Source organism: Mobula birostris, chromosome 11 (genome assembly GCF_030028105.1).
Source record: "Mobula birostris isolate sMobBir1 chromosome 11, sMobBir1.hap1, whole genome shotgun sequence".
NCBI lineage: Eukaryota > Metazoa > Chordata > Chondrichthyes > Myliobatiformes > Myliobatidae > Mobula > Mobula birostris.
In genome coordinates, this window is record NC_092380.1 from 35971802 (window position 1) to 35995905 (window position 24104).

The following is a 24104-nucleotide window of genomic DNA, read 5'->3' on the forward strand; positions in this document are numbered from 1 at the left end:
AATAGTTTCAGTATCTTGTCTTGCAGAATTAGCTGTTCAGTAGTGATGTCTCAATATGTTTCCTACTGGTAATCTGGTGACGGTTGCACAGTGGTATCAATGTGGCCTATTGTGGCCATTTTAGCCTGAAGCCTGAACTGCAAGCAATCGTGGAACCTCGCTGCTCATGTCAAAGGAGGCATGGGATAGAATCATAAATATAAGGAGATTTTGCAGAAACTGAAAATCTTGAGCAGCACACAAAATGTTGGTGGAACTCAGTAAGTTGGGAGGGGAAGGAGTATGCACTCCTCTCCTATCAGATTTCTTCTTTAGCCTTTTACTGGTTCCATCTATCACCTGCCAGCTTCTCGCATCAGCACCCCCTACTATCCACATCCCCCCTCAAGTGGCTTCATACCTGCCAGCTTGGCTTCTCCCCCTCCCCACCTCCCCATTCATTTCCAGTCCTGATGACGGGTCTCAGCCAAAATGCTGAATGTTTATTCCCCTCCATAGATGCTGACTGACTTGCTGAATTCCTCCAGCACTGTGTGTATGCTGCTCAATGGTATTGAAACCTCGCCCCTTTGTCCACTGCAGCCATCTTGTCAATACCTTTCAGAATCATTTAGCTTTCAAACAAGATCATCTCTCGTTCTTCTAAACTCCAGTCAACATAGGCCCTAAAACCATGCCTTGGTTCAAAAAAAAATCATCAAAACTGAGCGTTTCATGAAGCAACAAATACTAAAGAGGAAGAACAGAACGAATACTGTGCTTTGTTTAAATAGAGGGAAGCCATTTACACAATGTCTGCAGAATTTTTTTTCTCAAAAGAAAACCTGTTATTTTATAGACCCCTTTTGGCAATGGTATTAGTGGTAAACAAACAAAGAATGCTTTATCAGCAACATATTTACAATATTGCTCAAATACTACTGAGGTAAGAAATGCACAACATATTCCTTCTCATTATAATGGGAGGACTGTTGGGAAATAACAGTAGCTCTGGTCACTGGTGAGAAAGATCTGCAGGTGCAACACACACCAACTTTTCTGGAGAGGAATAAACAATTGATGTTTCTGGCTGAGGCACTTCATCAGGATTGGAAAAGAGAGGGGCAGAACCCAGAATAAGAGGTGGAGAAGGGAAAGGAGTAAGTGGGGGGGGGGGTGTGAATGTAGAAATTACCAAAAGTTGGAGAAATCAAGTTGGAGGCTACCAAGACAGAATATGAGGTGTTGCTCCTCCAGCCTGAGTTTGGCCTCAGTCATGGCAGTAGAGGAGGCCATGTCAGAATGGGTATGGAAGTCAGACTGAAATAGGAGATCCTACCTCTTGCAGCAGACAGAATACTGTTCCTCAGCAAAGTGGGGCTCCCAATCGGGGTCGGGTCTCACCAATGTAGGGGTACACCTGTGGCCTCGTTGGCTGTGCTTGCTGTTTGGTTAATCTACAAAAATATTTGGTGGGACAGGTCACCTGACCCTACAGTCACACTCCATTACAAACACAAAAGATTATGCAGATGCTAGATATATTAAGTCATAAGCAAAAATGTTGGAGGATTCAGCAGGTCAGGCAGCATCTATGGAGGAGAATAAACTGTTGGTGTTTTGGGCCGAGACCCTTCATCAGAACTGGAAAGGAAGGGGACAGGAGCCAGAATAAGAAGGTGGGGAGGGGGAGGGGAAGGAGTACAAGTTGGCTGTATTTGTCTTGTAATGATCAGGGAAGAGATTTAAAAAAAAAAGAAACCTGAATGAGAGCTTTCTACAGTAAAGCTTGCAAAAGTAGATGCAATATTCCAGTCAGTCAATGTGATAGGTTCTATTGTGTCATAAACTTCCCCTCTGTGCTTCCTCATCCTTGTTTGGCCTTGCCGGGTTCTGCTGTTGGGAAGTTTATGATGAGGGGGTGGTTACCTCTGCCCAGGATGAATGGGGAAAACTGCACTAGGCAGTACAGCAGTACACAGTACAGTACAGTACAGTACAGCACAGTACAGGCACCTTGGCCCATGATGTTGTGCTGACCTTTTCACCTGCTCTAGGAACAATTTAACCCTTCCCTCCTACATCCATGTGCCTATCAAAGAGTTTCTTCAATGCCCCTAAAGACTCTATGCCTCTGCTACCACCTCTGGCAGGGCATTCCACGCACCCACCACTGTTTGTGAAAAAGAAAACTTACTTCTGTCATCCCCCTCCCCACCCCTATACTTCTCCCACTCAGCTTTAAAATGATGCCCTCTTGTGTTAGCCATTTCCACTTTCAGAAAAAATCTCTGGCTATCCACACGATCTTGTCGTCTTGTTACCTCTATCAAGTCACACCTTATCCTCTTTTGCTTCAAAGAGAGAAGTCCAAGCTCACTGAAACTTTCTTCATAAAATTTTCTCCTCTCGCTTTAAACCTATGCCCTCCAGTTCAGGAAACCACAGCTCTGGAAAAAGGATGTCCTATGTGTGCCCCCCCCCCCATGATTTCATACACTTCTATAATATTACTGCTCAGTAGTACACAGGCACAGTGTAATGGGCCAAATGGCCTCTATCAGCCTCATGGCCCTCATCATAAACTGTTCAGCTTTCAAGTTACCTGCTGGCTGAAAATTTATTGCCTTCAGGAACCAAAACTTTCTGCCAACAAGGTGCTCATCAAGGTATTTATTTCACAAACAAACTATCTTGTGCAGTTTCCATCTGAACCAGGATTAGGTCTTATCACTGGCTTATGTCATGAAATTTGCTCTGTAGCAGCATCACAGTGCAATAGGTAAAATTATTATAAATTACACTAAGAACACATAAACATTAAATAGTACAAAAAGAGAGAAGTAGTGAGGTGGTGCTCATGGGCTCAAGGACCATTCGGAACTCTGGCAGAGAGGACAAGGCGGTTCCTAAAATGAGTGTATCTTCAGACTCCTGTACCTCTTCCCTGATGAGAGCGCGTGGACAGGATGGCGAGGGTCTTTCATGTTGGACGCTGCTTCTTGAGGCAACTTCTTTTGAAGATGTCCTCGATGGTGGGGAGGCTGGTGCCCATGATGGAGCTGGCTGAGTCTACAGTCAGGGTTTTTAATCCTGTGCAGTGGTCCCTCCATGGAGGTAGTGATGCAACCTGTTAGAATTCTCTCCACGGTACATTGCAGAAATTAGCTCAGATTCTTTGATGGCATACCAAGTCTCCTCAAACTCCTAATAAAATATAGCCGCTGATGTGCCTTCTTTGTAATTGCATCAATATGTTGGGTCCAGGATGGAGTTTCAGATACTTTGGCACCCAGGAGCTTGAGGCTGTTCACCCTTTCCAATGCTGACCCCTCAGTGAGGACTGGAGTACCTGTAAGAGGGAAGATCTTTGGGTCAGAGATCCAATGCTAGCAACCACCTGTATTTGTATAGCTCCTTTCACTGAATCAGAAGAGGAAGCTCTTTGGGGTTTGAGAGGAGGGAAGGGTTTCGGGTTCTATGTCCAAGATGAGCTGAAGTGAGTGTGCGATGGAGAAGAGGCCAGAGATTGCAGAAGATGAGAGAATTTGCGCTCCCCACACAGTGTGACCAAGTCTGTCCTTATTTGCCTCTTATCTTTAATTATCGTGATACTCCCACCCTTCACCATGGCCCACAATAGTGGACAATAATATCTCCACACCCCTACCCCAACCTTAGAACCATGGTCCATTCTCCTGCACACACCTCACCTCCCCAACACTGCGATGCACTAATCTTGGGTTCTGATTCTCTCCCTCTTCCTCCCCCAACCCTGGGCACCACTCCGACTGGATTGGGTGTGGGAGGACCAGTGGCTATAGATCCTGTCATGGATCAGACAGCACTTCCTAGTTTAGAAGGATGTGAATACCGGGAATTAGAGATCTGTTGTCTTGCTGGAGTCTGACATAAGAAGTCATTAACCTGGTTCACTGAGTCCCATGTTTTTTTGGAAACTGAAGTTCCTGTAGTGAGTTTCCCTCTGGTATAAAGCATTACTGACTGGTCCGAACACTTCCCTGTGATTTGCGATAAACACTCCATTTTGTTTACTGTGCTGTGTTATGTTAAAGGAAGTTGCAGAAATACTTGTATACTATCAATAAAACCTTGGGCTAAAATTCGGTTTCTTGTCAGAAAAGTGCAAGAATGAAACTTTTTGCAAAGTTATTATTTAAGTTTTCTTTGGTATTTTAAATTGAAGAGACCAATTGCTAGAATGTGCAGAGAAATTCTTTCCCTGGGATGAAGGAGGGGCTGGCAGGAATAGGCCTGGAATCCAGAGCAACACACACAAAATGCTGGAAGAACACAGCAAACAGACAACACCTATGGATATGTGAAACAGCCGACTGTTTGGGCTGAGGCTCTTCATCAGGAATTGAGAGCAGTAGTAATGTCTGACCTTATTAAGATCTGGGCTGTTCAGGAGTGAGTTTCAAGTACAGTTTGCATGTATTCACAAAGTAAATTTCAGAACCCTGTTCTGCATTTCATTTTGCCTGTGCATAGTAAACAAGGCTTCCACAACTATGGCAAGATCTTACTGAATAGTGGGAAAGTTGTGAAGCTTTATGACCTTCTCCTATTCCTGGATTCCTCCATCTGGATTTACTAATCCTACCCTTACTCTCAGTCCTGAAAACGGATCTTGGCTCGAAACATTTGACTGTTTATTCATTTCCATAGATGCTGCCTGACCTACTGAGTTCTCAGACTGTTCTGTTCTGAATATTTTTTTAAAGATGACCTTTACTTGTCGCATACAGTGAATTGCGTCATTTGCGTCAACGGCCAACACAGTTCATGTGCTAGAGACGCTTGCTGTGTGTCGCCATGCTCCCGGCACCAACATAGCATGTTCACAACTCAGTAACCCTAAGCATCTTTGCAATGTGGGAGGAGCCCCGAATGGTCACAGGGAGAACATACAACCTCCTTACAGGCAGCGGTGGGAATTGAACCTGGGTTGCTGGTGCTGTAAAGCATTGCACTGACCACACCACCACCGTGCACTTTCCGAAGGGCAGGCACTGCTGTAATGTGGGTGATAAGGCCACCAGAGCAAAAGAGTGCTGACTGTGATGGTCACATTTTTGATGGCTGTTTCTCTTTTCATTCACAGGGCTGTGGGTAAAACCTGCCTCTTGATCAGCTACACTACAAACGCCTTTCCTGGAGAGTATATCCCGACTGTGTAAGTATCCGTTTGTGTGTGTCTGTGTCTATGTGTGTCTCTCTCTATGCTGCAGCACAGAATAGTAATCATTTGGTTTATGTAGCTGTTCATTACCTACAAGGACTGTTTGTTAAGGGCCCATGATATGTCACCTCCATTTTATGTCTCACCACCAACAAATTGGCTGCCTTTGCCAAATTTTCCTTCACCCCTGGGACATCTATAGAATATATTTCTCCAGATCAGGTGCAGAATCATCTACCTGGGATCCACCTTCATCTTGAACCACAGAATCATACAGTGTGGAAGCAGGGCCAAAGGCCCCTCTCGTCCATGCTGACTATGTTGCCCAGTGAGCTAGTCCCATTTGCCATGTCTGGTCCATTGCCTTCTAAACCTCTCCAGTCCCTGAACATCAGGCATTTGAGTGTTGCTAACATGCTCAACTCAATTTCTGGCAACACATTCCAAATACGCAAATTGTGTGTGTTAGTCTGGAGTTCCAGCATCTGCAGAATCTCTTGTGTTCCAAATACGCAGAACTCTGTGTGGAAAAAGATGCCCCTGATGTTCTTTTTAAGTCACTCACCTCTGATGTTAAGCCTGTTGCCCTGTACTTTGAGCTCCCACTCCCTGCTTAAAGACGCAAACACGAGGAATTCGTACTTGTAGGACTAGGACTTTGTAGGTGTGAATGCCACACTGAAGTACACAGTTGTGACTTTCCAGTTGTCACCGTGTGAAGTGTGGCAGATTTGGCTCCGTTCTCCTCTGTATTTCCAACAAGCTTCTATGCAGTGCATCTTGTGACTGTACCTAGAGTCATTCATTTGACTACGTCCGGAGTATCGCATTCAGTTCTGATTTGCCCCTTATGGGAAGGATATAGAGGCTATGGGAAGGGTACAAAAGAGACTTACCAGGATGCTGCCTGAATCTGAGGGCATATATGATAAGTAAACGTACAAACTGGAGTTGCTTCCTCTAGAGTGCCAGAGGCAGAGGGGACACATGATAGAAATGCTAAGATTGAGACGTAGGTTTTTTTAGATATTTTACACAGGGAGAAATAGGTGTCTGGAATGTACTGCCGGGGTTGGCTTTCGAGGCAGATACATTGGGGACGTTTAAATGACTTATAGATGGTCACATGGTTGATGGTAAAATGGAGGACTGTGTGGGAGGAAGGGGTTAGAGTGATTTTGGCACACATCATTAGGGTTGCTAACTGTCCTGTATTTGCTGGGACATCCCGTATATTGGGCTAAATTAGTTTGTCCCATACGGGACTGCTCTTGTCCCGTATTTTCCCTGCTAAGGTAGAGTGTTCCTATGAAACTGTTCGTAAGCCGAAATGGCGTAAAGCGAAGAAGCAATTACATAGAAACATAGAAAATAGGTGCAGGAGTAGGCCATTTGGCCCTTCGAGCCTGCACCACCATTTATTATGATCATGGCTGATCATCCAACTCAGAACACCGCCCCAGCCTTCCCTCCATACCCACTGACCCCCGTAGCCACAAGGGCCATATCTAACTCCCTCTTAAATATAGCCAATGAACTGGCCTCAACTGTTTCCTGTGGCAGAGAATTCCACAGATTCACCACTCTCTGTGTGAAGAAGTTTTTCCTAATCTCTGTCCTAAAAGGCTTCCCCTCTATCCTCAAACTGTGACCCCTCGTTCTGGACTTCCCCAACATCGGGAACAATCTTCCTGCATCTAGCCTGTCCAATCCCTTTAGGATCTTATACGTTTCAATCAGATCCCCCCTCAATCTTCTAAATTCCAACGAGTACAAGCCCAGTTCATCCATTCTTTCTTCATATGAAAGTCCTGCCATCCCAGGAATCAATCTGGTGAACCTTCTCTGTACTCCCTCTATGGCAAGGATGTCTTTCCTCAGATTAGGGGACCAAAACTGCACACAATACTCCAGGTGTGGTCTCACCAAGGCCTTGTACAACTGCAGTAGTACCTCCCTGCTCCTGTACTCAAATCCTCTCGCTATAAATGCCAGCATACCATTCGCCTTTTTCACCGCCTGCTGTACCTGCATGCCCACTTTCAATGACTGGTGTATAATGACACCCAGGTCACGTTGCACCTCCCCTTTTCCTAATCAGCCACCATTCAGATAATAATCTGTTTTCCTATTTTTGCCACCAAAGTGGATAACTTCACATTTATCCACATTAAATTGCATCTGCCATGAATTTGCCCACTCACCCAACCTATCCAAGTCACCCTGCATATGGGAAAAATTTTTGAGCATTCTCAGACCCAAAAAATAATCTACCAAATCATACCAAATAACACATAAAACCTAAATAACACTAACATATAGTAAAATCAGGAATGATATGATAAATACACAGCCTATATAAAGTAGAAATAATGTATGTACAGTGTAGTTTCACTTAGCAGAATTGGGAAGATTAAACAAAACTGATTTGTAGAAAAAAATCGACACGTACACGTATGTGCACACAGCTACCGCACAAGGCTTCATGGTCATGGTAGTCTTTCTCGGGGTAAGCACAAGTGTCCCATATTTGACTGCTACTTTTGTTCCTTATTTGGGAGTGAGAAAGTTGGCAACCCTATACATCATGATCCAAAGAGCCTATACTGTGCTGTACTGTAGTTCAATGTAAAGACAGGATAGACAGTCAGAATCACCAGAGATTTTGCAGATGCTGGAAATCCAGAGCAACACACACAAAATGCTGGAGGAACTCAGCAGGTCAGGCAGTATCTATGGAAATCAGGCTGAGGCCTTTCTTCAGTCAGAATCCTGTTTTTTTTTTTTTATTCCCCCCCCCCCCCCCCCCCCCCCCCGGGTCTTATTATCAAATACTACAGGACATCCATTTATGATGAGAGAGGTAACTTAAAAGGAGATGTGTGGGAGATATGCAGGACAAGTTTTCTTTTTACACTGTAGTGGGTGTTGGTAGAGGTAAATGCGATAGTGCTATTAGAGGTTCTGCGATAGGTACATGACTTTGAGGAGTACGGAGGGGTATGTACAGTTGTGTAGGCAGAAGAAATTAGTTGAATCAGTTCTGTGCTGTGCTGTTTCATAGCCACAAAAGCTGGAAATCTTGAGCGACACACACAAGATGCTGGAGGAGCTAAGTCCCTAAGTTTCAGCCTAAAACATCGACTGTTTATTTCCCTCTATAGATGTTCCCTGACTTGCTGAGTTCCTCTAGCATTTTGCAGGCATTACTCAAGATTTCCAGCATCTGCAGAACATCTTGTGCCTCTTTTTAAGCTAATGTTCTAATTACGCTCATATCTCCTGCCTGCACATGGTCTGTATATCTCCATTCATTGCATAGTCAGATATGCCTACGCAAGAGCTTCTTAGATACCCCTGTCATATATGGCTTCACCCCCACCCCTGGAAGCACACTCTGGCACCCGCCACTCTCCGTAAAAGAAAGCCGCTTGCCCCACATATCTGGTCGCGCATGGTTGCGTCACAGTTAGTATAACACCGTTGTACCAGTGACCAGGGTTAATTTCTGCCACTGTCGATGAGGAATTTGTACGTTCTCCTTGTGACTGGGTGGGTGACTTTGGTTTCCGTCCACATTCGAAAGGTGTGCGGTTAGTAGGTTAATTGGTCACGCTTTGAGAAAGGGCCTGGTTCCGTGCTGTATCTCTAAGTAAAATAAATAATAATCAAATAACTAAACATCTCTTTTGAACTTGCCCCTGCTCATCTTAAATGCCAGAATGGTCCTGGAAGGTTGTGGAAGCAAAGGCACTAGCAGGGAACGAGTGTAAATCAAATGGAGGAATTGAAACTGAAATACCGATTGAAAGAGACATAATAAGGAAAGAGAAATGTTAACAGTTTCTCTCCCCACAAAAGCTGCCTGACCTCATTTCTGTTTGCTCTCAGCATTTTCTGTTCTTATCTTGGATTTCTTGTACAGCATTGTGCAAAAGTCTTAGGCACATATATATAGCTAGAGTGCCTAAGACTTTTACACGGTACTATAGTAATTTTATGTATTGTACTGTACCGCTGCTGGAAAAAAAACAAGTCTTATGACGTGAATGTATTGTGGACTGAGAATGGGAAGAGGACAGATGAGGGGAGTCGTGGTTGGGAAAAGAGGAAGAGAGGGGAGGGAGCGGGAAGCACCAGAGAGACATTCTGTAATGATCAATAAACTAATTGTTTGGAATCAAATGACCTTGCTTGGTGTCTTGGGGCTGGGTGTGTCTGCACCTACCCCAGCTCTCCTTCTCTGCCACCTGTCTGATACCCCTCCCCTGACGCTGCACCCTCACCATTCTCAATATCCTTTGCTCCTGCCAGATTTACAAACCCTAGCTGCTGTACGTGTCTTATTTTTTCCTTTTAGCTTTTGGGAGCTATAACCATTTGAAGGCTTGGTTAGAGAGTTTCTCTTCACACTCAGCGCAACTCTAGTGGTGGCTTTTAGCTGCTGATTGTTAGTTTTGTTTTGACTCAGACAGCAGAAGGGGGAAATTCTTGGCTCTGACACACCGGTTTTTGTTATTTCCGGCTGGTATATAGAGCTGTAGTGTCAGCTGCAAGTTGGGGGGGGGGGGGGAGGTTCAGTTGTGGGGGTATAATGAAGGGTTCACTGCTCTTGGGAAGGCCCCTTGAGGTTGCCTAAAAGAACCAATGCAAATAAATAATGGAAAAATATGTGTAAAAGCAATTTTCAGTAATTTTCCCCCTCCCCTCTTCAAATCCTCACTCTGCCCTGCCCCACCTCTTCACCTCACCTGCCTATCACCTCCACCTGGTGCCCTTCCTCCTCTTTCTCATATGGACTACTCTCCTCCCCTATCAGATATCTTCTTCTCCAGCCCTTTATCTTTTCCACCTATCACCTTCGAGCATGTCCTCCTTCTCCTCCTCTCTCCTTCTTACTTCTGGCTTCTTCCCCCTTCCTTTCCAGTCCTGATGAAGGGTCTCGAGCTGAAACATCGACTGTGTATTCATTACCATGGATGCTGCCTGACCTGCTGAGCTCCTCCAGCATTTTGTGTGTGTTGCTCCGGATTTCCAGCATCTGCAGGATTCCTTGTGTGTATGAAGTAATGCCAAAGTTGGTAAAGTAATGCAGTGATCCACTGCACAAGTGGCAGGAATAATACATTTCCAGGGAGATTTTTGAGAGTGACACAGATGTGTAGCAGTTAGCAAAACGCTTTTACAGTATGAGTGACCTGACTTCAAAATCTGCCACTTTTGTAAGGAGTTTGTACATTCTTCCTTGACCAGGTGGGTTTCCTCTGGGTGCTCTGGTTTCCTTCTACATTCCAAAGACGTATACGTCAGGGTTAATGAGTTGTGTTGAGCTACTTGCAGGCTGCACCACCGACCCTCGCTGGGTTGATTTGACTCAAGTAGCATGTTTCACTGTATGTTTCGGTGTACGTGTGACTGATGAAGTAAATCGTTATTTGCACTTGTGCCATTGATACTCTTCTGCCCCCAATCAGGTTCGATAACTATTCTGCCAATGTAATGGTGGACGGGAAGCCAGTGAACCTGGGACTCTGGGATACAGCCGGACAAGAGGATTATGACAGACTTCGTCCGCTCTCCTACCCACAGACAGTACGTACCCCTTTGTCACTCTGAAGCAACCTTCCCTCTAACTTTTTACAACTATTGCTCTGAGCAGGAAATGTTTACACGGCCTGAAAACTGTGGCACATTATATAAAAGAAAATACCAGCTACATGCCAACCAAGTCTATCTGTGTGGAAACTTTTCGGTTACTGCGCGGCCTTCTGTCATTGTCCTACGCAGAATGCAATGAAAAACTTACAGGCTCAATATTCACAAGAAATACATAACCTAAACTATCTGAGGGAAAAGAACTATTGGAACAAAAACAAATTCCACAGTAAGGACAAAGTGGTTTCAGTGCTGCGTGTTGAAGTCGTGATTAGAGTTGTGCCAGTTGGTTTGAGAACAAAGGGAAGTAGCTGTTCCTGAACCTGGTGGTGTAGGACTTCGGGCTTCTGAACTTGCTGCCTGCTGGGAGCTGTGAGAAGACGGCATGGCCTGGATGGTGAGGGTCTCGGATAATGGATGCTGCCTTCTGGAGGCAGTGCCTTCTGTAGATACTGCTGATGGCAGGGAGGGATGTACTGGATTTAAAGTCTCCACTCTCTGCAACTTCTTGCGTTCCTGCACACTTGGATTGTCACACCAGAGCATGGTGCAACCAGTCAGGACACTTCAACAGTACATCTGTTTGTATAAGTGTTTCATTAACAAGCTGAACCTCCTTAACCTCTAAGAAAGTAAATTCGCCGGCATGTCTTCCTTTGTGCTGGGCCCAGGACAGGTCACAGTGCTGCTGTACTGAGGTAGTGATAAGGATTTTGTTGGTTGGTTCAAGAACTGAATGGTTGAAGGGAAGTCACTGTTCCTGTACCTGATGGTGTGGGACTTCCAGGCTTCCGTACCTCTTGCCTGATGGTAGCTGTGAGAAGATGGTGTGGCCTGGATGGTGGAGAACTTTGAGGATGGATATTCAAAGTTCAAAGTAAATTGATTATCAAAGTCCATATGTATCACCATATACAACCCCCAGATTCATCTCCTTGCAGACATACTCAGTAATTCCACAAAAAAATAACCAGAACAGAATCAATGAAAGACTGGACCAACTTTAGCATTCGACCAGTGTGCAAGAGACAACAAACTGTGCAAATACAAAAAGAAAGAAAGAATAATAAGTAAATAAGCAATAAGTATAGAGAACATGAGATGAGGAGTCCTTGAAAGTGAGTCCAAAGGTTGTGAAAACATTCAGTGATGGGGCAAGTGAAGTTGAGTGAAGTTATCCCCTTTGGTTCAAGAGCCTGATGGTTGAGGGGTTACAACTGTTCCTGAGCCTGGTGGTGGTCTCACCTGGAGTGAGAACAAAAAGTATCCACTACTTTTTGTAGGATTTTCTGGTCAAGGGCATTGGCGTTTCCCCACCAGGTTGTGATGCAGCCAGTCAATATTCTCTCAACCACACATCTATAGAAGATTGAAAGAGGTTTAGATGTCCCGCTATTCCTGATATTCCATTTTCTCCTGCAATGCTTCAGTCAGTGGTACCGGCATAGAATCGGCTTGTCCCAAAGCCACAAAGCCTTGTGCTGGGCTCAGGACAGGTCGCCTGAAATAATAACGCTGAGGCATTTAAAGTTGCCTTCCTGAGGTAACACCTCCTGTAGATATTATCGATGGTGGGGAGGATGTGCTCTGATGTATTAAGCTGAGTTCACTGCAGCTTCTTGAGTTCTGTGAATTTGAATTGTTGTATTAGACCATGATGCCACCAATCAGGCTAGTTTGTTTCAGAGTGATTGCTGACAATCCAAACCTCCTAAACCTAAGAAAGTTCTGAGTTGAGGTAGGAGAAGTTATCAATGCTGGTTCAGGAGCCCAGTGGTTATAATTGATAACTGTTCCTGAACCTGGTGGTGTGGGACCTAAGGCTCCTGTACCTCATACCCCATGTTAGTAGTGAGAAGAATGGGTTGGTGGGGTCCTTGATGATCGATGCTGTTTTTCTGTGCAGTGCTCCTTGTAAGTATGCTTGTTAGCGGTAAGGGCTTTGCCTGTGACGGACTGGGCTGTATCCACTGCTTTCTGTAGACATTTCCATTCCTGGGCATTGGTGTTTCCATACCAGACTGTGATGTAACCAGTCAGGATGGGATTGCATTTGTGTAACTCAGCCTGGGTATGCATTTAACACAGTGATAACATCGTGAGGAACCCAGTGGTCTAGGGTGACTCAGGTTCCAAATCTGCTGAAACCTGGGCATGTAACTCATGTAAAATTGATGGCTCACGAGCAGCCCTCAGGAAAGATCTGCTTTCTTTACCCAGTCTTCTCAAAGTGACTCGGATCCAAGAGTGACCTTGGCTGTAACTGCCTTCTCAACTCAGGAGTAGTGAGGGATGGGCAATTAATGCTGGCATTGTCAGTGATGTCAGCATCCCATGAATGTAGTAATCATTTCTTTTTCAATTTTTAATTTTAATTTGAGATACAACATGGTAACAGACCCTTCTGTACAAATAAGCCTGTGCTGCCCAATTACACCCATGTAACCATTTAACCCACTAACACGAACATCTTTGAAATATGGGAGGAAACCAAAGCACCCAGAGGAAACCCACGCAGCCACAGGGAGAATGTATGAATTCCTTAAAGGCAGTGGTGGGTATTGAACCTGGGCTGCTGGCACTGTAATAATGGTACACTCACCGCTGTGCTACTCTGCAAGCCCCTACTTGTTATGCTGGACAAGTGGCACGGCCAGTTGAGCCACTTCCTCACTGTTTCGGTGATCCAGGGTCAATCCTAATCTCCAGTGCTGTCTAGGTGGAGCTTGCATGTATTCTGTGGCCTAGTAGGCTTTCAATGGCTGCTCCTGTTTCCTCCCACATTCCAAAGACGTGCTGGTTGTTAGGGTTAATTGGATGCTGTACACTTCCCCTTTTGTGCGGGTACGGGGTAGAATCTGGCAGGTGAGGGGGTAACTAAGGGGAATATGGGCAGAGTAAAATGGGATTCATGTAAATGGTTACTGGACAGTCAGTGAAGACTTTTAGGTTAAAGCCCTTGTTTGCCTCTAGGTTGATTGTGAGATTCCTTGTTCTGGTTTTATGGAGCACTCCTCTCTGTCCAACCTTGAAGGCCACCATGTGTGCTTTGCCCTTTTGTTGAGAGATGATTCTCATGTGTGTTGGGCTGGGCTTCCACACCATGGTCTCATTTGGCATCTAATCACCTTCTCATTGGTCAGTGGGAAGCTGCTTTTTCCTGCTGTGCTGTTGAGCCAAGTGGGCTGGACCCCAGTAACCAGGAAAAGATGCAGGGGTGAAGTGAAACCCAGTTTCCCATGGACAAAGACGTTATATACCTTGAGCAACACACACATAATGCTGGAAGAACTCAGTGGGTCAGGCAGTATCTATGCTGAGGAATAAACCGTCAACATTTTAGGCTGAGACCCTTCATCAGGACCAATTTTCCTATCCTATTTGATTCTCCTTTAGAGACAAAAGGCTCAGAGACGCTTGTTGATGCTTGTGTGTGTGAGGAGCAATTATTTAGTAGGTGAAAGGGGATAGAGGGGGAAACAATTATCAAGTGCTAAGAAGGGACAAAAAGAAGAGGGAGTCTGTTCCTACCAGGTCCACTTCCAAGGGTGTCACGGTTATAGGCAGGTGTTGGGTTGCATTAACCCACCAAAGTGACCATTTATTGTCCTTCTTTTCCAGGACGTTTTCTTGATCTGCTTTTCATTGGTCAGTCCCGCATCGTTTGAAAACGTTCGTGCTAAGGTGAGTGTAATTTCTTGTCAGCACTGCCTACACCCAGTGTGCTCTGAGTCATGTCCAGACATTGCTGATTCTGCCAAGTACCCTGGTATTAAAAGCCGGAGCTTGGATGCCAACGTGCCACTGCTCGCTCCAAACAGTCCCAAGCTACTCAGAATTTGGTCATTCAGTTTGCTGTCATTGACTTATCGAGCCAGTGGCTCCTGGCAACACTGGGTCTGCTCTATATGCAAGGCACGTGTGGGCACTTGGAAACTTTAATACTAATTAAACTCTGCATGCACTGCATTCAATGGTGGTGGTCTCATGGGGACAGGGTGCTCAGAAAGGGAGAGTGGAGAGTGTCTGAGTGATCTCTGAGAATGGGATGTGGAGTGAAGAAAATGGGACTAGTGTAGAATGGTCGGCATGGATGCGATAGGCTGAAAGGCCTGGTTGACACCATTGATCCCGAAACTACAAAATGTTTTACAAGTCTTGACAAGGAAGATGCAGGAATAATGTTTTCCTGGCTGAGGAGTCTCGAAACAGGAGTCTCAGGATAAAGGGTCAGTCATTTTGGGTAGAGATAAGAAGAAAGTTAGTTATCCAATGGATGACAAAAGTCCATAAGACATATGAGCAGAATTAGGCCAATCAGCCCATCGGGTTTGCTGTGCTATTTGATCATGGCTGATCCAATTCCCTCAATCCCATTCTCCTGCCCTCTCCCTGTAATCTTTCAATCCTTGACTTATCAAAAACCTATCAACCTCTGCCTTAAATCTACCCAATGACTTGGCCTTCCCACCTGCCAGTAGCAACGAATTCCACGGATTCACTACTCTCTGGCTAAAGAAATTCCACATCTCTGTTTGAAATAGATATCCCTCTATTCTGAGGTTGTGCCCTTTGGTTCGAGACTCACTCACTATAGGAAACATCCTCTCCACATCCACCCTACCCAGGCTTTTCAATGTTTGATAGGTTTCAATGATATCCCCCCTCATTCCTCTAGAATCTAGTGACTACAGGCTCAGAGCATCAAATGTTCCTCATTGATAAGCCTTTCATTCCTGGAATCATTTTCATGAACATCCTTTGAATCCTCTCCATTGTCAGCACAACCTTTCTTAAATAAGGGACCCAAAACTGTTCACAATATCCCAAGTGAGGTATCACCAGTGCCTTTTAGAGCCTCAGTATTACATCCTTGCTTTTATATTCTAGTCCTCCCAAAGTGAATACTAACTTGCATTTGCCTTGCTCACCAATGACTCAACCTGCAAGTTAAACTGACACAAGGACTCCCAAGTCCTCTGCACCTCATTTTAAAAATAGACTACGTTCTTATTCCTTCTACCAAAGCACATGACCATACACTTCCCAACACTATTCCATTTGCCATTTCTTTGCCCACTCTCCTAATCTGTCTGTCTTTCTGTAGCCTCCCTACTTCATCAACACTACCTGTTCCACCTACCTTTGTATCATCTGCAAATTTATCCACAAAGCTATCAGTTCCATCATCCAAATCATTGATATATAATGCAAAAAGAAGCGGTCCCAACACCAACACCAGCAGAACACCACTAGTCACTGGCAGCCAATCAGAAAATATTCTCTTTATGCTCCATTCATGCTAGTATCTTTCCTGTAAGACCATGGGCTTTTATTTTGCTAAGCAGCCTCGTGTGGCACCTTGTCAAAGGCCTTCTGAAAATCCAAGTACACAACATCCACTGATTCCTCTTGGTCTATCCTGTTTGTTATTTCCTTAAAGAATTCCAACAGATTTGTCAGGCAATATTTTCCCTTGAGGAAACCATACTAACTTTGGCCTATTTTATCAGGTTCCTACAAGTATTCGGAAACCTCATCCATAACAATTGACTTGATCATCTTCTGTACTGCCGAACTGGATTATAATTTTAATTCTTCTGCCTCTTGAAGAGTGAAGTGACATTTGAAATTTTCTAGTCCTTCAGAAACATGTCAGAATCTAATGATTCTTGAAAGATCATTACTCTTTGGAAATCTCCAAGAGGCTCGGTCATAGATTATAGTCAAAAGTCAGCTCAGTAGATATTGGGATGTTTAAGGAATTGGGGGATGTGATCTTGATGCAGGACAGTGGCCTGAAGTAAATGGCTAACCCTGATCTTGTTAAATGGCAGATTATAGGAGCTAGGGGGTGAATGGCCCCCTTCCTGTATCTGTTATGTCCTTGCCATTGCCCCAGGTATGGTAGGACCATAAGACATAGGGGCAGAATTAGGCCATTTGGCCCATTGAGTCTGCTCCATCATTCTATCATGACTGACTTATTATCCTCAAAACCCTTTTCTGCTGCTTTCTCCCTCACTACCTTTGACACCTCTACTAATCAAGAACAAAGCAGCCTCCTCTTTAAGTATATCTAATGATTTGGCCTCTGCAGCCATCTGTGGTAATGAAATGAATCCTCATTTCTGTTCCAAAGCATCATCCTTCTATTCTGAGGCTGTGCCATTTGGTCCTAGGTTCCCCCCAACACAGGAAAGACCCTCTTCACATCCTCTCCACCTAATATTCAAAAGGTTTCAATGAGGTCCTCTCTCATTCTTCTAAACCCCAGCAAGTCTAGGCCTAGAGGCATCAAAATGCATAAGTTAACCCTTTCATTCCTGGAATCATTCTTGTGAACCTAGTCTGGACCCTCTCCGACTGGAGCAGTGATGATCCAATATGCCTACGGGACACGACCGTGAGCTGCCGGTGGGGGGACCAGGAGGTGGATCGTGAGTAAGCTGACACATCTAACGTTCTTCTCGCAGTGGTACCCTGAGGTGAGGCATCACTGTCCCAGCACTCCCATCATCCTCGTGGGCACCAAGCTAGACCTGAGGGACGACAAGGACACCATCGAGAAGTTGAAGGAGAAGAAGTTGGCTCCCATCACCTATCCACAAGGGCTTGCCATGACAAAGGAGATTGGTATGAGTTGTCCCTTCTTTGAGTCATCAGCTGCACACACCACACTGAGGGGAGCGGGTGTTTGGGTATTTGTAAAGATGGCGCAGTGTGTTCAGGGGTTGACATGTATAAAGCCTTTGAGTTGGTGGGTAAGTGGTCTCTGTAAATTGTTCCCAGTGTGTTGGTGAATGGTAGTAAGTGGGGTGAATTGAAGTGGTTGATGGTTGGTGTGGACTTACTGTTGTCTAAAGTTACTTCATAATGACCCTAATTCTAATCACTGGGCAATGATTTTGAACAAGACAGTCAGGCCCTTCAGCCTATGAAGCTATGCTGATCTTTTAATTTCCTCCAAGATTAATTTAAATTGGAAAGTCTGCAGAGCAGATTTACAAAGATGTTGCCCAAACTAGGAGGCCTGAATTATAGAGCGAGGTTGAGCAGACTAGGTTTATATTTCTTGGTGTGTAGGAAAGTGATGGACAACACCTAAAGAAATGTATAAAATTGAGGAACATTGATATGGTGGACTAGGATGAGTGAGGAATGATTTAAAGGGGACATGAGGAGAGACTGAGGAAGTGGTTGAGACAGGTGCAATAGTACGATTTAACAAGCAATCAAATAAAATACATGGAAGCCTGGGGCTTGGAGGGGTATTGGTTAAATGCAGGAAATTGTGTGGTCATCATGGACTGGTTGGGCTGAATAGGCCGGTAATCATGCTGTATTGTTCTATGACTCTATACTCATGATCAAAATAAAAAATATTGTAGATGCTGGATATCTGAGATAACAGGAAATGTTGGAAACACTCAGCAGGTCAGGCAGCATCTGAGGGGAGGGAGAGACTCATTTACAATACAGGTCGATTGTGAACACTGCCTGACCTGCTGAGTGTTTCCAATCTTGACTGTTTAAGATTGCATTGACTCTGTGTAAAGTCTGCTTGTGTCCCAAACTTTAGTATATTGCTCAATCAAGATGAACATTTTTCACTCCAGTTCCTCATTGAGTGCCTGTCATAAAGATGATGTGAACCTTGAGCAGTACAGGCCCATCGGATCACAATGTCACACTGACCTTTAAACCCACTCCAAAATCAATCAAGATCTTCCTTCCTGCATCAGCCTCCATTTTTCTTTCATCCATGTGCCTGTCTAAGTCTCTTAAAGGTCTCTAACATATCAATGTCCACTGCCACCTCTGTCAGTGTGCGCCGTTCTGGGTATAAAAAAAACTTACAGCTGACATCTCGCTTTATTTACCTCCAATCACTGTGAAGTTATGCCCCTTTGTATTAACCAACTTCACCCTGGACTGTCCATGTTGACTGTCCACTCGATCTATGCCTTTTATCATCTTGTGCACCTCTATCAATGAGGTGGTGAATGTTTTCTAAAACACCGTAAGATATAGGAGCAGAATTAGGCCATATTTCTTCTCAGCCCAGTCTCCTGCCTTCCCTCCATATCCCTTCATGCCCTGACTAATCAAGAATCTATCAACCTCTGCCTTAAATATACAGAAAGACTTCGCCTCCACAGCTGCCTGTGACAAAGAATTCCAATTCACCATTCTCTGGCAAAAGAAATTCCTGCTAATCTCTGTTCTAAAAGAACACCCCTCTATTCTGAGGCTGTGTTCTCTGATTTTTGACTCTCCTGCCATAGGAAGCATCCTGTCATTTGATGGCTGAATGTGTAATTGAACTCCTGTAGTGAGCACTGGTTTTATGAAACCCAGAGTCACCAATGACTTCACCCTTCCATTGATGCCCACATCCTATATGTGAATACTAGTTCTGAGGGGACGATAAAACAAGTTCTGCTTGGCTATTTGGTTCCCTGATCATTTCTTCTCTACATATGCTGTGGTGAGCTGCTTGTTCCCCTGACTTAGAACACCTGACGTAGACCATTCTATTTGCCTCGGGAGTTCTCATCCGTGATCCCGACTGCAGTTTCATGTCACCAGCGGCTGATTATAACCAAGCACTCGTGACACTGCACAATGTTGTGTACAGACAAGAAACAGCCCATCCCGATGCATTTCACGTTATCGGTGACGACCTTAATCAGGCGTGTTTAAAGAAAACTCTGCCCAATTGTCACCAGCGCGTAACCTGTTGCACCAGAGGTCCCAAGCAGTAGACCACTGCTACACTGTAATAAGGAATGCCTATCATTCCTTCCTGAGACCACATTCTGACAAGTTGTATCATTTGGCTCCTACTTCCTGCATACAGACAGAGCCTGAACAGCAAGGCTCCAGAGATCAGGACAATTCAGAGGTGGTCGTGAGAGGCTGAGGAATGGTTACAGGATCGCCTTGGGTCAGTGGACTGGGCCGTGTTCAAGAACTCCTCTGAGGACCTGAATGACTACGCCAGGGTCATTACAGACTTTATTAAAACAACTGTGGATGAGTTTGTCCTCACAAAATCATTCAGGGTTTTCCCCAATCAGAAGTCCTGGGTGAGCCATGAAATCTGGAATTTGCTGAGAGCCAGATCAGAGGCATTCAAGTTTGGAGATGAAGAATGCTACAAGAGGTGCAGGTATGATCTCCGGAAAGCCATCTCTCAGGTGAAGTGGAGATTCCAGACTAGACTGGAATCAACAAGGGATGCTCGACAGCTGTGGCAGGGTTTTTGAATATCTTAACCTCCTACAAAGTTAAATCTGTGACATAGGGGACAGCAAAGTTTCACTTCCAGATGAGCTCAATGCCTTCTATGCTCACTTTGATCACCAGAACAAGGAGGAACCATCACACACTCCCATGTATTTGGTCTCAGTATCTGAAGATGACATGCAGTCTGCCTTCAAGAGAGTGAATCCAAGGAAAGCATTTGGTCCAGATGAAGTACCTGGCAGAGTACTGACAACCTGTGCTAACCAGCTGGCTGGTGTATTCACGGATATCTTCAATCCCTCACTCCAGTGGTGTGTGCTACCCTCCTGCTTCTAGTAAGCTTCAATTGGACCAGTGCCCAAGAAGACCGTGGTAACCTGTCTGAATGACCATCACCCAGTAGCACTTACATCCACACTGATGAAGTGTTTTGAGAGGCTGGTGTTGAAACACATCAGCTCCTGTCTGAGTGGCAACTTGGATCTGCTCCAATTTGCCCACCAGAGCAACAGGTCCACAGCAGGTGCCATCTCATTGGCTCTTCACACAATCCTGGAACACCTGGACAGCAAAGATGCAGACATCAGGATACTCTTTATTGATTACAGCTCAGCATTCAGTACTATCACCCCCTCAAAACTAATCAGTAAATTCCAGGACCTGGGTCTTAGACTCCAGTTAGTTTGGATTGGCAAAAACATCTCCTCCACAATCTCCCATCAGTACAGGAGCACCACAGGGATGTGTGTTTAGCCCCCTGCTCTACTCACTTTACACCTATGACTGTGTGGATAAGTACAGCTCCAACACCATGTACAAGTTTGCTGATGACACCACTGTTGTGGACTGTATCAGCATACAGGAGGGAGATGGAAAGTTTGGCTGAGAGGTGTCATAACAACAACCTCTCACTCAATGTCGATAAGACCAAGGAACTGATAGTAGACTTCAGGGAGAGGGAAACCAGAGGTCCACGAGCCAGTAATCATTGAAAGTTCAGAGGTGGAGAGGATTGGTAACTTTAAATTCCTGGGTGTCACTATCTCAGAGGACCTGTCCTGGACCCATCGTATAAATATAATTGCAAATAAAGCACAACAGCAAGGCCTCTTCCTCAGGAGTCTGTGGAGATTCGGTAGGTCATCAAAACCCTCGGTAAACTTCTACAGATGTGTGGTGGAAAGTGTACTAACTGGCTGCGCTATGGTCTGGTATGGGAACAACAAAGCCTTTGAGTGGAAAATCCTACAAAAGGCAGTGGATTCAGCCCAGTGCATCACTGGTAAAACCCTCCCAACCACTGAGCACATCTACATGAAACATTGCCGTAGAAAAGCAGCATTCATCATCAAAGATCCTCACCACCCAGCCAGGCTCTTTTCTCACAGTTGCCACCAGGTAGAAGGTACAGGTCCCTCAGGACTCGTACTGCCAGGTTCAAGAACAGTTGCTGCCCCTCAACCATCAGACTATTGAACGAAAAGGGATAACTACACTCATTCTATTTCTGGTGTTCCCACAACTGGAGGTTTCACTTTAAGGACATGATCTTGTTAGTTCATGCTCTCGATATTTATTGCTATTGATTTATATTTGTATTTGCATCATTTGTTCATTGATCCTGTTTGACAGTTACTGTTCTATAGATTTGCTGAGTATGCCCGCAGAAAATGAATCTCAGGGTTTTTTTTGTGGTGACATGTATGTACTCTGAAAAATTTTACTTTGAACTTTGAAGACACTGTTGAACAAGTTAAGAGTTAAGAGATGCCAGCAGAATCGTTTTTATACAACTGGGGTTGACTTCATGTTGATTATTACTGCAATTGATTTTAATTCCAGACTTGTGGTTTAAATCTCCTAGCTGCAGTTAGGGATTCAAACTTGTATCCTGTATATTGTCCGGAGTGCCAAGCTATTGCACCAATATGCTCATTAGTGCCCTCGGATCAGGACTCTTGATGAGAGGCTGTGCTGCAGTTTCCTGCCTATCCATTTCCTTCTCACCATAGCACCCTGTCAACGTGCAACAACTGTTCCGGATATTGATGTGGGAGGAAGCATGATCTCAGGGATTGCTGGAAAGGGGTAGAGTCCAGACTATTGGTCAACAGGGAATGGTGGAGTTTGATATGACTGGTTCTGTCTTTACTCAGTTGAGGAAGTTGGTAACTTGCCTTGTGTTGTAATCTCTCTGAGTGTTTGGGGAAGGACAGCCCTGCCCTGTGCTGAATTTGGACACAATCACACACCACTTCCTTTAACGTTACTATGCAGCACAGACTCTCAGAACAAGTCGTTACTTCAGCTTAGACATGCATTCTGTTCACCAACTAAGACCATCTCTTCCCTACCCCTCTACTATAGTCGGCAACTGACTCACTATAGAAAAGAGTTTTTAAAAAATCACCTCTCGATCTTCTCATATACAGCCAGTAAAACTAAGGCCTGTTTAATCCCTCCTCGTTTAAGAGCGCTGCCATGCCAGGATTCAATCTGGTAAACCTTTGCTGTCTGATCACAGGAGTGTGATCAAAGTCTACTTGATTTAGAGACATGTAAGGAGATTAGAACAGGGATCAGCAGTTTAGGCAAAGAGGTGGGTGTTCGGGTCCTATTGGTGGTCCTATTGAAGGCTCTCAGCCCAAAACATCTACTGTACCCAAAACCTCTCCATAGACGCTGTCTGACCGCTGAGTTACTCCCAACATTTTGTGTGTGTTGCTCTGGATTTCCAGCATCTGTAGATTCCCTTGTGCTGACAGTGTCCAGAATGCCAAAGAAATGAATTTAAAGTGTTTACTTCCTGCATTGTGTTCACAGTGTCTTGTTATTTGCAGTAAATAAGGAATATAAATAAGGAAATAAGGAACTTATAAAGGAATATAAGTCATAGAATCATAGAAAAGTAAAGCAAAAAAACAGGCCTCTGGTCCACCTCATCCATGCTGAACCATTTAATCTGTCTACTTCCACTGACCTGCACTGGGACCATAGTCTTCTATACTCCTACCATCCATGTACTTATCCAAACTTCTCTTAAATGTTGAAAACGAGGTTATGTGCACCACTTGTGCTGGGAGCCTGTTCCACACTCTCACCACCCTCTGAGTAAAGAAATTTCCCCTCATGTTCACCTTAAACTTTTCACCTTTCATCCTTAACCCATGACCTCTAGTTATAGCTCCATCCAACCTTGGTGCGAAAAGCCTGCTTGCATTTACCCTATCTATACCCCTCATGAGTTAAACAAAAAGGGGGCGGGCATAAAACAATGACATTTGGACCATTGAGTCTTCTCTGCCATTCCATCATGACTGATTTATTATCTCTTTCAACCCCATTCGCCTGCCTTCTCCCCACAACCGTTGTTGCCCTTACTAATCAAGGTCCTATCAACCTCCACTTTAAATATACCCAATGACTTAGCCTCCACCGCAGTCTGTGATAATGAATTCCACAGATTTACTATCCTTTGGCTAAAGCAATTCCTTCTGAATGTTCTGAAGGAATATCCTGTTCTGAGGCTGTGCCCTCTAGTCCCAGACTCCCCCACTATAGGGAACAACCTCTCCATAACCACTCTATCTAGGCCTTTCAATATTCAGTATGCTTCACTGAGATTCCCCCCCCCTCACCCCCCTGGGATTCTTATAACATCCAGTGAGTACAGGCCCAGAGCCATAAAATGCCCCTGGGATCATTCGCAAGAACCTCTTCTGAACCCTCTCAAATGCCAGCACATTCTTTGTTAGGTGAGCACCCAAAACTGCTCATGTTACTCCAAGTGAGGTCTGACCAATATCAACATTGTATCCTTGCTTTTATGTTCTCGTCTTCTTAAAGATTGGAATATATAAGCAAGGATGTAAAGGGGTAGACTCCTGAATTTCGTTACTCAGCACTGATGGTATTGAATACTGGAGAAGTCTGAATTGGTTTGTTTCTGTGAAGACTCTTTCATCACCTCCCTAGTCCTTCTCAAGCTCTACAGTTGCCTTTCACCAGCACC

At 44.7% G+C, this 24104-nt stretch overlaps 1 protein-coding gene across 1 annotated transcript in view; it reads left to right on the forward strand.

The window, feature by feature from the left end:
* LOC140205023 (ras-related C3 botulinum toxin substrate 1-like) overlaps positions 1-24104 on the forward strand; it is a 96999-nt gene that overhangs the window by 50790 nt on the left and 22105 nt on the right. The window contains exons 2-5 of the mRNA XM_072272098.1: positions 5108-5179; positions 10660-10777; positions 14462-14524; positions 17317-17476. Of these exons, the coding sequence (XP_072128199.1) occupies positions 5108-5179; positions 10660-10777; positions 14462-14524; positions 17317-17476 (413 nt within the window). The remainder of the gene's footprint in view (positions 1-5107; positions 5180-10659; positions 10778-14461; positions 14525-17316; positions 17477-24104) is intronic.